Source organism: Taudactylus pleione, unplaced genomic scaffold (genome assembly GCF_031769625.1).
Source record: "Taudactylus pleione unplaced genomic scaffold, aTauple2 ptg000065l, whole genome shotgun sequence".
Lineage (NCBI taxonomy): Eukaryota > Metazoa > Chordata > Amphibia > Anura > Myobatrachidae > Taudactylus > Taudactylus pleione.
The window spans coordinates 12728851-12746246 of NW_028284467.1; the positions used below are offsets into that span (position 1 = coordinate 12728851).

At 42.1% G+C, this 17396-nt stretch overlaps 1 protein-coding gene across 1 annotated transcript in view; it reads right to left on the reverse strand.

Annotated features, from left to right (window-relative positions):
* The window catches only part of SCN8A (sodium voltage-gated channel alpha subunit 8), a 181112-nt gene that overhangs the window by 25800 nt on the left and 137916 nt on the right, over window positions 1-17396 (reverse strand). The window contains exons 21-22 of the mRNA XM_088465943.1: window positions 11294-11578; window positions 5764-5817 (exon numbers count right to left, since the gene is read on the reverse strand). Coding sequence (XP_088322069.1) covers window positions 5764-5817; window positions 11294-11578 — 339 coding nt within the window. The remainder of the gene's footprint in view (window positions 1-5763; window positions 5818-11293; window positions 11579-17396) is intronic.

Here is a 17396-nt window from a genome sequence, read left to right on the forward strand (position 1 = left end):
CCTAGCATATGGGTACAGGTTTCAGCTTATAATATTCCCCTTGCCCACTGGCATCAGGAGCTTTATTGAGAGTTGTAGTGTTATTTGTTAATAGTATACTGTATTGCTTATTGTATGTACTGTGTTACCATGTACTGTCTTGTCATTTGCCCTCTGTATCGTGCTGCAGACCATATTCGGCGCCCTATAAATAAAGCTTAATAATAATATTAATAACAATAATAATATTGTGAAAAAAGTAATTCTGCAGACCTTAAAACCTTCATTGATTTTCAAGTCGTCTGCCTGGCACCAAATGTTACCAGCTGAACCAGGATGGTCACTAGATGTAGTTGTTAATGCTTCTGAAATTGTTTTTAATAGCCTATTTTTATGTCCAGTCCTCCACAAAAACAATGGTACAATGGCACCCTTTGTGGTCTGCGCTACATGTGTTTGGTAATAGACTACTATGAGAGGGCAGACATATAAGTAGGACTTTTTATTTCAGTCAGTGCTCTGAATTTATTCCCTTTCCTGTTAAAAGTAAAGATTAGCTGCACAGGTCTCTCTATACCCAATGGTTCAGTGAAGTAATAGTGTGGAGGGCCAAAGGGATATCCCACTTTTAGAGATCTTCTGCCTCGGTTACTCCAAGCTACAGTATTCCTCTAGAATAGACTGTAGAAATAGATAACCATAATTGTTTGACTGCTTTATCCTGCTGCATTTTCCCTCTGAAAGCTTTGTACAGAAAAATGATATATGACTTTTTATGAGCCTCTGACACCCAGTAAAGAGCCACAGAGTTACCCGGCAGCACTTAGCTGACCGTGAGGATCTGAACGGAAACTTGGCTGATCTCAAACTGTAACTACAGATGTGTCCTCATACTGTACGTCTACTCTCCTTGCAGGGTTAAACAGCCCTTCTAGTCGCACCATGGTGTGGCGCGACTGTAGCGCTGAGCGTCTTTTGTGTGATTATTTCCTTTCAAATCTGATGCGAATAGGACGCATAGATAAGAATGAAATTAAATGGATATTCACTGTGAAAACTATGGCATCCAGAGGACTTAATATTGAGTTCAATTACAGCACATTAGTGTAAATAATCAAGATATCCTTATACGAATATATATGGATAGAATAATAATAACCTAGAATTTTGGACTTAATACAGACTAGATGATAATATGAAATCATAAATTTCACCACATAAGATTACCTTAACACCAGTGACAGAATTAGCCTATCAAACTCCATATTTTACACTGAAAGTTACATTCTGGTCGCAGACTCACCATACCGTATCGACTCTAATGTCCAGCACACAGTTCTAATTATCAACAGTTCAATACACATTTTTTATGCCAGTTATCACCAGGGATCTCATTACAGATACTACCAAGAATAGCATAATAAGGAACAGCACATAAGGGACTATAGAATCGTCATAGCCCAGGACTTCTAGATTCATTATACCAGCACCAAATACAAATATGGAATAAGGAGCTTGTATAACTTGTGCGCATCACAATAGATAAATGAGGACAAACATGCTATATATTCTCCTTTTATACATACTGGTGGTTTATTCATCTATTTCTATTTCATTAAGATTCATCATCCGCACACAAGATCGCAGAAAACTGCAAGGCAGCAAAATATGCCCACACTATCCTTATTGGATAGAGCCAGCATAAAGCACGTCTCCTTAGACACACCCCTATCCTTGACAACGGCCACAATTGCCCGAAATGCCTTGGAAATGATCAGTGAAGCCAGATAGACAATCACAGCAGCAGCGTCGGCACACACTGACGGAGAGACACTAACACAAGAATGGTAGAGCTAATTTCCCCTTCATGCTAGGGACCTGGAAGTAACGTGAGCGAGGGCGGAAGTGCAGTTCATGCCCATGAAGGCCGGCTAAACAAGTAAGTTGTCCCCACTTAAAGAAGAAAGTTGTCCACTCGCGGGCTCGCTGCGCTCGCAAAGCTTTAGAGGCTTGCTACACGCGCCACCAGGGCTGTAGGGAGGGTGGTGCGACCGGTGCCTCTGCACAGGGCGGAAGCCTCCAGGGTCACCGGCCACACCCCTTTCCCGGCGCCGGAGGTCTGCAGAAAGAGATCTCCAGCAGTGGTGAGCGGTGCAGAATAACAACGGTGGAAGATACCACCCACCCTCCGTCACCTGGACGGCAAGGTCATGGGGAGGAGGGGGGCGGGGGGCGTGAGAGGGGCGGCAGTGCTGCACAGGGCACCCTGCCGTCCAGATACGGCACTGCTCACCACATGGTTATATTCCCCCTCTATGCCCACTTGGATGGTAGGGAATGATGCTGGACACTGGCTGATGACATCAGGGTTCTCTCAGTGAAGGGGATTTAGGGGTCTATTTACTAAGCAGCGTTATGAGACAGAGTGAAAAGTTATAAGTCTGTGATAAGGTGCCAGCCAATCAGCTCCCAACTGCCATCTCACAGGCAATGTTTGAAAAATGACAGTTGGGAGCTGATTGGCTGGCACCTTTTCACTGACTTATCACTTTTCACTCTGTCTCCTAACATTGCTTAGTAAATAGACCCCTTAGACACTACCAACACAGAACTCCTCTGAAACCACCTGACCGGCAGTGCCTGAAGATCCCCACCGGATCGCAGGGATTCCCTTTGACTGTTGCGTGAGTGATGATCAAAGGCAGCACACACCGAACTCTGCACACTTCCATCAAATCTCCCTACAGTGTCCATCTAACCAACAGTTTTAGGATTGCCCCACAGGACCGTGGAGGCTCTCTTAGGACAAGCGAGAGCACACCCAGGGACAAGCGCCATAAGGAAAGGAGCAGGCTTTGCACACTGGATTGAACATTTGGACCCACCACCCACAGGTACCTCACCCAGGTGCCTCACCCAGGGATGTCTATTCACCATGTGAATTGGCAGCAGGGACACCCGAAAAAGAAAGGGGCAGACTGGATTTCAACTCCACTGGACTGACAGAGCACCGACTACATCGCTTACCGGTAAGCTACAAGTGCAGGACGCCGCCTCTGCCTATGTCAACAGGGCCAAACTGCACAGAGACACACCACATTCAATAAGGGAGACGTATGCACTTAAAGTACATACGGAAAGAGAACCCCTAAAAGTGCACTCTGACATCCCAAATCAAAACAAAGAAGTTGTCACACCAGAGGTGTAGTAGGGACACTTGGCATAATATACACTATAGAAAGAGGCACCCTAAAGGAGCCATCTAATCTCCCAAAGAACACACACCCACCATCGACAAGGTGGATGGTTCACCCCTACTTCATTCATTTATACTTTATAGGAACACTGTGGGGTCTATTTACGGAGCAATGTTAGGAGATAAAGTGAACTGTGATAAGGTACCAGCCAATCAGCTCCTAACTGCCATTTTTCAAACACAGCCTGTGACATGGCAGTTAGGAGCTGATTGGCTGGTACCTTATCACTGTTCACTTTATTTCCTAACAAAGCTTAGTAAATAGACCCTTGTGTGTCCAATATTTTAAACGAGGAATACTACCACTTTAGGTTGCAGAGTTCTCTTTTTTTTTTCTTCCAGCACATCAGCAATCCCACATAGGTGCAGCGCTAAGTGCAAACCCTGCATATAAGAACGAACAAATAGCTTCTGCTGATTAAAAAGACATGCGACATGTTATATTCTGTGTGCAACTATGGCTGTATGTGCATGCGAAATGCTACGTTACATTGTCACAGCCGCTGACAATGTAACATAGCATTTTGCATGCAGATACACCTGCAGTCGCACACAGAATATAGGCATACTGCATATCATTTTAATCTGCAAAAGTTGTTTGTGCGTTCCATTCGCATTTCTTTGTGAATTAGATGCATTAGAAGGGAAAAGGTTGCTCAAAAAAATGCTCTGCACCACTGAGTCATCCGACACTCACGCGTTATGTGTAACGCGACTTGCAGAGCACGGAGGATAGATATACGTGGATACATCTGTACAAAAGTACTTTCCAGCCACTACCCACTTTGGTGACTTATGAGAGGAATATCACTATTGGGTACGCCTCCTAGCCACGCCCTTTCAGTCACATTGGCATCTCAGTCCAATATACAGTATCTCTTAATTTCTTTCAGTCACACTATAGACTTGAAAGAGCTGTGAGAGTATATTTAACATAATTTAAACTGTCATTTATTGAGCATTATTTTACTTGAAAAAGATATAAACTTAATGGTTGTTTTATTACATTTATTTCATGCTCTATAATCATTCATGCATGGCGACATTTTTATTCTATGAAAGACAATTGAAACTGGTAATTCAAGTAAAAAAAAATGTTAACAGTTTTTTACTAATATTTAAAAAAATAAAAAAAAAAGTTTCATTAAGAAAAAAGTCAGTTTCACTGCATAGAAAGCTGCCTGAGGAGCATTACCGATTTAATTAGAACTCAAGGGGAAAATAAATACATTTCAGTATGGCATCCGAACACAGCCAAAATGGCACTGGCCAGAATCTTGGAGAACATGGCGGCTGTAGCTGTGATCATGTATTTGTGCCAGGAGAGTCAGGCCTTGGAGGAAGTGGGCAATGATGTGACCTTGGCAGGAAGGAGCAAGAGTCTCCCACCAATGCAAAACATATATTCGGGGGTGAATATAGCACATCCAAAGGAGGAGACACTTTACATTACTGCCATACACTTCAGAGGGCCTGGGTCCTACTTCAAAAGCGCAACAACGGCACCGACTAAGCTCTCCCAGACTTCATCAGGATTAAATCTTAGTTATATGTAGTGTACTACTGTTTAGTTTTGTTAAGATCTGTATTCTGTCAGACAGGCTTATACATTTGTGAGAGAAGTATATATGGAGAGACATCCAGATAAAACAGTTTAATCAGAGCAAATTGTGGTTCTTTCATTATCTTGTGCATTCATTGTATTTATGCAGAATTTTTAATTCACACCTTATTGTTTATTTTAATGTTTATTCAACTGCTTTTCCTGTTACAGTGTTCATGTGAGTTACCCTCACTGTTGTTAATTATTTTCTGCCAATATCACTCTTTCCCTTCCACCAAAATCAAATGCACCACAGTGTCTTTTGCAGCAAAGTAGCTGTGAGGTGGAACATTTTTAAATAGATTGGTGAGAGTAAAACGGGTCTCCCGAGTCATCCTGAGTGGAAGAACTCAACATTGACGCCCATGGACAGCCAGACACAGAATACTCAGGTGAATGAAGTGTGGCCGACAAGACAACGGTCAGTGACATTGTATAGGCACATCTGTATATTATAACCTCCTTTCCTTGAGCACAGAAATGGGGTGTTGCAGTAAATGAACAAATAACGAATTAAAAAATAATTGCACTAAATTAATTTTTGCAGTGTTCTTATGCATATTCACAAACATGTGTACATCTTTTTATGTATCCCCTATACGGCTTATAGGAGATGCGTAATATGAGACCACCTTCCTTTAGGAATGCATGCAAAGTTATAGTCTTTGTATTACATTACCTAAAGTCCCTTTATCCTTTATATAGTAAATTAATGATATAAACAACATAAATGAAATAAATATCCATGGTAGACATTTTTCTAGAGCGTTTTTGTGTAACTTCACTTACCTGCTGCCATATATGATAGCAGGGTTAGGTGGATGTAACTTATAGAACCCCATTGCATAGGGTCTTTCTGAAGGCTATCATAGTTCATGCAATAGACACGGTCGGAAATCATATCCTACATGACAGTATGTCTCACCTTTCTAGCGTCTACTGCTGCGTACATTATATCCATCCATCCCTTAAACGTAGCCTAAAAGTTAAAACATAGTTGAAATAAGCACTTATCAGGACAAATAAGACTGACACAAATACATTAGTTATATGGATGTTTACATATCAATGACATAAGAAGAAAAACAGGATGCTCTAGTCCTCTTTTAGTCCAAGAATACTATGAAAATATTAAGGAAAGCTGTAGAACTGCCATATGTAGCACCACTGCCCTTACTTTCACTGATTTTATTTGCAGGGAACAGTGATTTTAGTCTAAATGGATCACTTGTGTGCTTTGCTAGTGTGGAAGAATGGAGTTTACAACAAACATGATAATCGTCCACCTAGTTTAGCTAAAATCAAGTAACAGTTGTTCATTGCCATGTACTGTAGTTGCTGGACTGGATCATTGAAATTGAAGAATAAGTTCTAGTTAGCTGTCTCCAAGTCACATTTAGAGTCTAGCCCCCTTAACTTCAGATTTAAACTCTCCTTTTGGTGAAAGAGTGCTTAGAGCCATTTCTATCCCAATACCATCCTACAGACAAGAGGTGGGAATTGACAAAAAGTGCTTCAAACAAATAATGCGGCCCCTGTTTTGCTCTTGTTTTACACCAAAAAACATATAGGAACAGAAATAATAAATGTGGTAAAACCGTGTGGCGCTTTATTTATAATAAACGGTTCTTCTGTTGGTCTTCTCGCAAGGATATATTCAGGGGTTAAAGTGGGCCAGAATGGTCTATAAGGAGACGGAACTATTTCCCACCTCAGCCTCGCAGGGAGGCTCCATTTGCCGGGCGGCTGCGGAAATTTTTCTACCAGTGGGCGCCCGGCTCCTTCAGCGCTAGTGGCAGCCGGAGACTGGAGCTCAATATTGAGCTCCAGCTTCCAGCCCCCCCCCCACCCCCCCAAGGGCACTATGGGAGAGACGTCATGATGTCTCTCCCATAGTTCAGAGGAGCAGGCAGGCGGACCGGATAGCAGCGAATGCAGAAGCAGGGCTTAAGGTAAGTATTGTTGTTGGGTTTTGTTTTGTGTAAGCTGCTTTACTATAGGGGGCATAACTTCTGGGGGCATTACTCAGGGGGCATTACTACAGGGGGCACCACTCCAGGGGGCACTGCAAAAGGGGCACTACCACTACTGGGGACACTGCATAAGGGGCACTACCACTACTGGGGACACTGCATAAGGAGCACCACTACTGGGGTCACTGAATAAGGGATACTACCACTGTGGTCACTGCATAAGGGGCACTACCACTACTAGGGGCACCACTGCTGAGGGCACTGCATAAGGGGCACCACTATTGGGGGCACTGAATAAGGGGTACTATCACTGTGGGCACTGCATAAGGGGCACTAACTGCAGGCACTGCATAAGGGGCATTACCACTACTGGGGGCACTGCATAAGGGGCACTACCACTACTGGGGGCACTGCATAAGGGGCACTACCACTACTGGGGTCACTGAATAAGGGATACTACCACTGTGGGGACTGCATAAGGGGCACTACCACTGCTAGGGGCACTGCATGAGGGGTACCACTACTGAGGGCACTGCATAAGGGGCACTAACCGTAGGCACTGCATAAGGGGCACTACCACTACTGGGGGCACTGCATAAGGGGCACCACTACTGGGGTCACTGAATAAGGGATACTACCACTGTGGGCACTGCATAAGGGGCACTACCACTACTAGGGGCACTGCATAAGGGGCACCACTATTGGGGGCACTGAATAAGGGGCACTATCACTGTGAGCACTGCATAAGGGACACTACCACTGTGGGCACTGCATAAGGGGCACTACCACTACTGAGGGCACTGCATAAGGGGAACTACCACTACTGGGGGCACTGCATAAGGGGCACTACCACTACTGGGGGCACTGCATAAGGGGCACCACTACTGGGGGCACTGCATAAGGGACACCACTACAATAAGCATTGCATAAGGGGCACTACTGCTGTGGGCATTATGTGTAAGGGGCAATACTGCTGTGGGCATTGTATAAGGGGCACTACTACTTTGGGCATTATGTGTATTAGGGGCACTACTACTGTGGGCATTGTGTATAAGGGGCACAAATGTGGGCATTGTGTAAAAGGGGCACTGCTGTGTGTCATACATGAATAAGGGACACTACTATGTGGTGTAATGTGAATCAGTGGTGAATCAAGATTGTGCTACTGTGTGGCATAATTTGAATTGGGAATATTATTGTGTGACCACGCCCCTTTCTTTCGAAGCGCACCCCTTTTTTAAAAAAAGAGCCAAGGGGGAGGTTGAGTTCCACCACTTCTCTAGAACCACTTTAGGCACTGGATATATTATTAACCCCTTCGCTGTGGAGGACGAGTGAGGCCCTAAATTGGAGACAGGGCTTCTCTTATCGCCGCAGATTCATAAATAGACTCCACAGTCATACTTAATTAAATAGGGAAGTCAGACATACACAAAGGGGTATATTTACTAAAGTGAGAGTTTTTAGAGTTTTTAGAAGTGGAGATGTTGCCCATAGCAACCAATCAGATTCTACGTAACATTTACTAGCACCTGCTATGGGCAACATCTTCACTTCTAAAAACTCTCACTTTAGTAAATATACCCGAAAAACTCTCTTACACTTACAAGAAAGGTGGTATTTATTTATTTTTTTTAAATTTATTAACAGTTTCTTATATAGCGCAGCATATTCCGTTGCGCTTTACAATTGTAAACATTAATAGAACAAAACTGGGTAATAACAGACAGATATATAGGTAGGAAGGCCCTGCTCGCAAGCTTACAATCTATCGGGAAATAGGCATTGATACACAAGGATAGGTGCTATATATTGCATTTGGTCCTGCCAGAATGCACAGTTTCTTGGTTGGCTGCATGATCCAGTCACACAGGAATGTCGACCAAATGTCATGAGGATGTGAGACAAAGACAATGTGTGAGATTGTGTGTGGACTGTAAAAAGGGAATGTAATTAGATATGGAAGCTATGAAGGTTATGTGGGAGGTTCTGGAATTTGATAAGCTTGCCTGAAGAGGTGAGTTTTCAGGGATCGCTTGAAGGATTGGAGACTAGATGAAAGTCTTATTGTGCGAGGTAGTTCATTCCATAGAGTGGGTGCAGCGCGAAGAAAGTCCTGTAACCGTGAATGGGAGCAAGTAATGCATGGGGATGAGAGACGCAGATCTTGTGCTGAGCGGAGAGGTCGGGTTGGGAGATATTTTGAGATGAGTGAAGAGATGTATGTTGGTGTGGTTTGGTTAATAGCCTTATGTGTAAGTGAAAGTATTTTGTATTGAATACGGTAGAAAACCGGCAACCAATGGAGGGACTGACAGAGCGGGGCAGCAGAAGAAGAACGTTTTGCAAGGAAGATAAGCCTTGCAGCTGCATTCATAATGGATTGTAATGGTGATAGCCTGTTTTTGGGAAAACCAGTAAGGAGGCTATTGCAACAGTCAATGCGGGAAATAATAAGTGCATGGATTAGAGTTTTTGCAGTATCTTGTGTGAGATATGGTTGAATTTTGAATATGTTTTTTAAGTGTATGTAACATGATTTTGAGACAGATTGAATGTGGGGAACAAAGGACAGTTCAGAGTCAAGGATGACACCAAGGCAGCGAGCTTGTGGGGCGGGGTGGATGGTCGAGGTATCAACAGTGATAGAGAGATCAGGTTGGTAACTGTTATTGGCCGGTGGAAATATAATTAATGCTGTTTTAGAAATATTACGTTTCAGGTGGCGAGATGACATCCAAGATGAAATGGCAGAAAGACATTCAGTGACACGGACCAATACAGATGGAGATAAATCTGGAGAGGATAGGTAGATTTGAGCATCATCCGCATACAGATGGTACTGAAATCCAAAAGAGCTGATTAGTTTGCCAAGAGAGGTGGTATAGATTGAGAATAGCAGAGGACCTAAGACAGAGCCTTGCGGTACTCCAACAAATAGAGGTAGCGAAGAGGAGGCAGAATCAGAAAAATGAACAGTAAAAGAGCGATCAGATAGGTAGGAAGAAAACCAAGAAAGAGCTGTGCCCTTAAGACCTATGGATTGTAGTGTTTGTATGAGAAGAGAGTGGTCAACAGTGTCAAAAGCAGCAGAGAGATCTAGAAGAATTAGAAGTGAATAATGGCCTTTAGCCTTGGCAGTGACAAGATCATTTACTACCTTAGTCAGTGCTGTCTCTGTGGAGTGTTGGGAACGAAAGCCGGATTGAAGCGGGTCCAATAAGTTGTGTGAGTTAAGAAAGTGTGTGAGGCGGGTGTAAACAAGTCTCTCAAGTAGCTTGGAGGGGCATGGGAGCTGGGAGATAGGACAATAATTTGAGAGCATACTAGGGTCAGAATTTTGTTTTTTCAGAATGGGAGTAATCACTGCGTGCTTGAACAGTGATGGAAAGTTGCCAGTAGAGAGAGAGAGATTACAGATTTTAGTTAGGGTTGGGATAAGCACAGGAGACAAAGCTTTACTGATTTGTGAGGGTATAGGATCTAGAGGAGAGGTAATAGAGTAGGAGGATGAGAAGAGTGTAGATACTTCATCTTTGTTTGTGAGATTAAATGAGGAGAATGTGCCAAAGGGTTCAGGTAGGGAATTGAGCAGGTCACTAGCTGAGGAAGAGCCTACTATTTCATTTCGGATCTTATCAATCTTGTCCCTAAAATAGGAAGCAAGATCTTGTGCACAGATAGTAGCAGGTGGTTTGGGTGATGGAGGGGTAAGAAGCAGTTTAAATGTATTAAAAAGTCGCTTTGGATTAAAAGCTTGAGCAGAGATTAGAGATTGGAAATATGTTTGTTTGGCAGTGTCCAGAGCAGTACGATAAGAGTTGTAGATAGTCTTATATGTGAGGAAGTCACTTGGAGTATTAGACTTTCGCCACTGACGCTCAACTTTACGAGTTTTTGTAGATGCCTTGTTAAGCTAGAATGCCACGGTTGACGTCTAACTCTACGTGGTGTGTGATGGGTAGCTGGAGCTACTTCATCGAGGGCTTTTTCTAGAATCTGGTTTAGGTGTGATGCAGCAGTCTCAGGAGAAGTGAATGTAGAAATTGGCGAAAGCTGTTGTTTTAGAGAGGTAGATAGTTGTTGAAGGTTAATGGCATTAATATTTCTACGGGTTTTGGGTTTAGGTTTGGTTGATTTCAATGATGTTGATGTAATGGAGGAAAGTGTGCAGGTGATAAGGTTATGATCTGAGAGAGGGAAAGGAGCATTAGTGAAATCAGAAACTGAGCATAGTCTGGTGAATACAAGATCAAGACAGTGGCCCTCCTGATGAGTAGAGGAGTCAGTCCATTGGGAGAGGCCAAGAGAGGATGTTAAAGAGAGTAGTTTGGAGGGTATTACGAATGGACATTGAAAAAAGTACATTAAAAAAGTACTTCATAATTCAAGCTATTATTTAAAAAACCATGATAATAATAATATTAATAATAACACTAATAAAAATAACTAAAAATCACTAAAGACATAAAAAGAGCTTACTATTTGAAGCAGAGCAAGGTATCCAGCTCCAACGTTGTCAAAATTTATTTTTACATTTTTCCATCTGACTTCCGAATAGTTTTGATAAATAAGGTTGTCACAATCTGACTTATTGTTCACTTCATCTATTGAGAATCTGTCTTCTGCTGTCTCATTGTAACAATAGTAGTATTTGCCGGCAAACAGGTTGACACCCATAATACTGAAAATCAGCCAGAAGATCAGGCAAACCAGCAAAACATTCATAATGGAAGGAATTGCACCAACCAAAGCGTTGACTACAACCTGCATTGGAAAGAAATAACACTGTAGTGAAACAATTATCAAACATCCAAGTAACACTGTATCGGATATTACAAGGGAATGAGTAACATTAAAGGCCACTAACAAGTAATCATTATGTAAACAGTGCATTCACTAGAATACAATAAATTCTGCAAAGACAATGAGATTACTAATAATATACTTTTCATAATATGATGTTCCTGAGTCAGAGATGAGCACTTACATAGTTTTAGAGAATAATGTTGTCTTTATACAAGACTTAACTAGTGTCACACATATATATTTCCCAGCCTGAAAATCACTGCACGGTGAAGCACCCCCAGTGATAACCAGCAGTGCAGAAAAGTCTGTCACACAGTAACACTTCACTTTATCTGTGAAAACGCTGCATGTCGTCTTCTCAAAGCTGTTCTTATACACATGTGTAATTAAATCACATTATATATGGCATTTTACAATATACATGTGACATTAGCCTATAAGTGTAAATTATAGTCATATCAGTGGCCTTTAGGTGAACATTCCCATATACATATATCGGCAAAATGGTAATAAAGTACCTTAAGCGTTAGAAGTGAATAGAGTCCGTATAAAGCATTTTGGTGATTATGCAGGTTATAAATGCCTCAGGCAGCTTGCTGAGCATGCATGTAATGCAAGCTCAAGTTTTAAAAAGCCATATTCCCTCCTCTGAACCACAAAGACACTTTTTGGATCACAGCTTGATCACAGCTTGATCTGCTACTAGGAATTTTTAGCCATAATTAATTGCTTCAACTAATATATTAATCAAAGAGTGAAATGTTCCCAATAATTGCAGTTATTTGGTATTAAAAGTAGAGTGGAATTAACAATAAAACTTTTCTCTGAAAAATTTGGATGCATGTTAATAATTTTAATTTTACAGTATTATTGCATTATACTCTGCAAATAGTAGCCTTATGCCTACTAATTAATCTTTTTCTAATAGAATTGTATATCACATCTTGCCTATATTTCATGTCACACTTTTGTTACTTTTTGCAATTGATTATACTTCCTCTTCCATTGGCATTGCATGCTGTTAGGGCAATACCCTTTGGGAGGAGACAAGACCTTTAGAATCAATTAAGGAGGGCTTGACCTTTAGCAGCCGTATTTCCAATAAAGCTAGAGACCCTTACAGGTACTCTGGTGTGTCCAGGTCTCTGAGTAGTAAAGAATTGGACATAACACTATTATAAGATCACTGGAAAATAGAGGGTCAATAATCACTCAAACACTGTTAAAAGCAAAGCACGAGACCAACAGCACATGGTCAGATGCAGTCCGAAGGTCAGGACTGGCAGCCTGGTGGAATAAGCCGATATGCAATTTGGTTCAGGGCTGGTGGCAGACAAAAAAAAGTTCACTATGCAAACCGGGACAGGCTGGTCAGGGCTGGTGGCAGACAAGGGAAGAATAAGGAACAAGCCAAGGTCAGAACAAGAGAGAGCAGGGAGATCCAGTAATCAATCCGAGTCAGCAACAGAAAATCATTATACAATAAATACAGGTACATCTACTTAGTACATAGGAACTGTCATTAGCAACGGTATGAAGACATTGTGGCTATTTAAACTGTCCTGGCCAATGAGTTATGAGATGAAACCCAAGTTACTCACAGCAGCTGAGTATAGCAGAGTAGCATGGAAGAGGATGTCCTGACAACTGGCCCAACAGCTAAAAGAAACGTGGTATCATCAAACAGGAAGGCAGCGACTGTTGCTAAGCATCAGCTGTAGCTGTATAGTGACAGCCACTACTTATAAGATTACCCCACGCCCCTTCAGCAGAGGTCAAGGGATACTGAGATTTCTTAGTTCTATTAAAGGTTTTCTTCATTCTGTCCGCATTTAGGCCCTGATTCAGAGCCGGACGCTCTGACCAGAGCGCTCGCTCTGAATCAGGGCCCACCTCCATTAAAATGGAGCGTCCTCCTGGACGCTCGTATAGCTGTGGGTCACCACCCACAGCATATATGAGCGTCCAACAAGATGGTCGCGATGGTCTTGACCATCGCGACCATCGGACTTGCGAGTGAAACCCTGTGGTCGGGTTTCTCAACCGCAAGCCCTGGAGTGATTTTGGCTCTATCAGAGCCAAAATCACTCCCACTGACATCACTAGTGATGTCAGTGGGGCCGGCCCCAGACGGTAGGCGTTCCCATGGGAACGCCTCCGTCTGGCAGGCACGCCCCCGGCACGCCCACCAAAGGGGGTGTGCTGTCAGTCACCTTCGACAGCACGCCCCCTTTGGTGAGACACTCCGAGCGAAGGAAAGTCCTTCGCTCGCCGGGTCTCGCGCATGCGCACGACGGAGCTCCCTCCGTCGTGCGCATGCGCATTGGGGAACATCGACCCACTTGCGAGCGTACTGCCGCTCGCGAGTGGGTCTGCATGACCCCCTTAATGTCCTGGCTAGAATCCAAGACCTCTCTTTGAGCCCATATCTCTTACAATGGTTATGATAATGGATTGGTCTTTGCACTTACTTGGAGCTTAGAATTTTTTTCAACCTGAAAATTGACTGACCATTAGCAAGGGCTAAGGGTGCACCAGAATTGACCCTGGACCGAAACTTTTTAGAATAAAACATGGTTTCAAAAGTGAGCAATTGCAAGTTCTAGGAATTTTCAAAGATTCAGGTAGACACAATTGGTAACAGACAGAACTTCATTTTCTAATAATCTTAAAAGGCCTGATATATTTAGGGCAAAATTTCAGATATGATTTCTTCAGCCTAAGATAGCCAAATCTGTTCCCAACTTTCATATTACAGATTGTTCTGTGCCGATTAAAAAAAAAAAACCTGAAAGTGTTGCTAATCAAAGAGCTGTTTTAAGTCTTTTCCAGATGTCCATAAGATTTGCAGAAGTTGCCTTAATATTGGAAAATGCAACTTTTGGTTTGTCAAAAGATCTTTGGGTGTTTACCATACAAACAAAAGAAAAAAGTACCAGATGAAGAATGCTGAGTATTATTCTCTGCCTATGGATGAGATATAGCTCAGTAATTATGCTAATGTGAAATATACAGTATATATAAACTCTTATTCACTCTCTTCATCAGGCCTTTATTTTTGGGATGCTAAACAGATTAAAAACTCAACCTGATCTCTAACATGACACAGAATGACCTACAAAACCAGGCAACAAAATGCACTCCCCATATATTTTGGAGATATGTTGGATGAAATGTTGGATGAACAATGTAGCTAACTTCTTGGTAGAGTGAAGACAAGACGGAGGGAAATTCTTCTGAATTGGTCAACTATTTCCCAAAAAGAGTTGAACCCCTTCGCTTCGATAAAGGAAGGTCCACAATAAAATCCAATGAAATATAGAACCATGGAAATGTATGAATAGGCAGGGGCATGAGAGGCCCAAATGACTGACCCTAAGACTCCTACTATGGACACAGACTAGACAGAACTTTACAAATTCTGGCATCTTCCATAAGTGATGACCACCAAACCAAACAAGACAGAATACTAATGGTTTTGGAGATGCTTGAGTAGCTTGACGCTCTATATTAATGAGCCTCAATAAGAACAGCTCATCTAAGCTCTTTAAGTGCAAAGAGCAGGTCTGATGTAGCTTCCACAGGGGCTTAGCTTTCAGCTGAGTGTAACTGATAGGTCTCTGGTAAGGCCTGCCGCAATTATCGGAGTGAGAGGAAGAGGTTCAGAAAGGTGGTGTAAGAAACTTTGGGAGAGGGCATCAGTCTTAAGATTTTTGGACCCATGTCTATAGGTGATTGTAAAATTAAATCTGGAGAAGAATAAAGCCATTTGGCAATATTCATATACAACAGATATTTGTGATCCAAAAATACTGTAACATTGTACTTGACCCATTGTAGGAAGTGCCTCCACTTCTCAAAGGCACATTTAACGGCTAACAACTCCCTGCACATTAGTCAGCGGCTCTGCACTGTTCACTTTGTGATGACTGGAGAACAAAAATGCTTATTTGATTGTTTTTAATAATTCCACTCAATTACCAACTTTTTACCACTAGATTTGCTAATAAATGAGTTACACAATTCCAGAATACTCAACTTGTGACAGTATCAATGCATTTATATAATTTTCAACAGTGACCTTAAAATAAGCTTTATACAATTTGTAACCTATTTATTTTTTTTAAAAATTACAGACTACTGTACTGGACTTTTATTTTGTCATTATATGCTACTACCCTAAGAGGGAACATGGCTTTTATGTGAGATTGTGCATTGGCGGTTAATATATTGCATGCATGTTTCATTGCTTTAATACCAGTTTTTCAAATAAACTGAAGAGACATGGTAGTTTCTGAGAGAAAGTTAACATGAAACTGAGAACATGAAGAACTACAGTACATGTAATGATTCAAAGCTTGCAGTACACATGCTTTCTATCATTAAATGCTTCTATTCTAATTCATTTGTAAATTAGTTAATGTTATATGAACAAATAGGTGGATGAGGATACAAGAGAAATTGTTTTGTTGTTCACCTAATAAGCAATGTGCTCTTTACTGATACTTCTAAAAGTACCTCTTAATCAGTTCAATGATACAGTAAATGTCTTTTCTCCCCAATAGAATATCACTCTAGAATAACTGTAAAATCAATCTATACAGTTCCTGCCATATGAGCATACTGTATGACTTATGACACAGAGGGGTCTATTTACTAAGCAGTGTTAGTAGACAAAGTGAAAGGAAATAAGGTACCAGCCAATCAGCTCCCAACTGTCATTTTTCAAACACAGCCTGTGACATGGCAGTTAGGAGCTAAATGGCTGGTACCTTATCTCATTTCACTTTGTCTCCTAACACTGCTTAGTAAATAGACCCCAGAGGCCTGATTCCGAGTTACACGCACTGCCCATGTCGGACGCGGTAGAGCGACACTCATGTGTCTAAGTCGCACCGCACATGCATCCTGATTGTTAGGGCACAGAGGGGTCTATGTACTATGCCTTGGAGAGAGCTAAAGTGGACATAAATAAAGTACCAAGCAATCAGCTCCTAACTGTCATTTTTCGAACACAGCCTGTAAAGTAACAGTTAGGAGCTGATTGATTAGCACTTTATCTCCGTCCACTTTATCTCTCTCCGAGGCTTAGTACATCTCCCCCCTAAGTCACAGTACTGATTCCGATGCACAGTGTCTGAAATGTATAAGAAATGTATTTGGCGTTCCTGGGCGATGACAAGGAGGTGGCTAATCAGACGCACAGAGGTTCTGCATCTTATGGAAGTGTCACAGGCATGTAGCTGAAAGTGGTCACCTACAAAGATGCTTCATTGCTCACACTGGAGTCCATACTCAGATGGAGACTCTGCACCTAGCATAGGGCTGGGGCAAGTTTCTATGTTGCACCGATGGTGGCCTCTATAGATGCACCAAGCTGTATTTCACCTTCTAGATAAGCTTAAAGTATACAGTACGTCTCTGTCCTTGCACGGCTGTACACCAGGGAAGGGCCATATAGCGGCGTTATCATAAAGTCGCAGATGGTACAGTGGCAAAGCGCTGAGACGGACTCGGCTGCATCCGACTCAGAATCAGTGCTAGTGTGATTTCACTACATCCAGTGTGGAACTTCCACCACAGCTGCCCATGAGGTGAGGGTGGCACAGTTACCCTGACATGGGTGGTTGCTTCCAGAAGTGGCCTATGGTATCAATTTTATATCTACAATAAGAAACTGTTATAGAAAGGAACGCAGATGTAAATAGTCATGATAGTATCTCGATCCTGTTGAATAATCAAAGTTAGGGTTGTTTCTTCCTCTAAAATCTCCTAT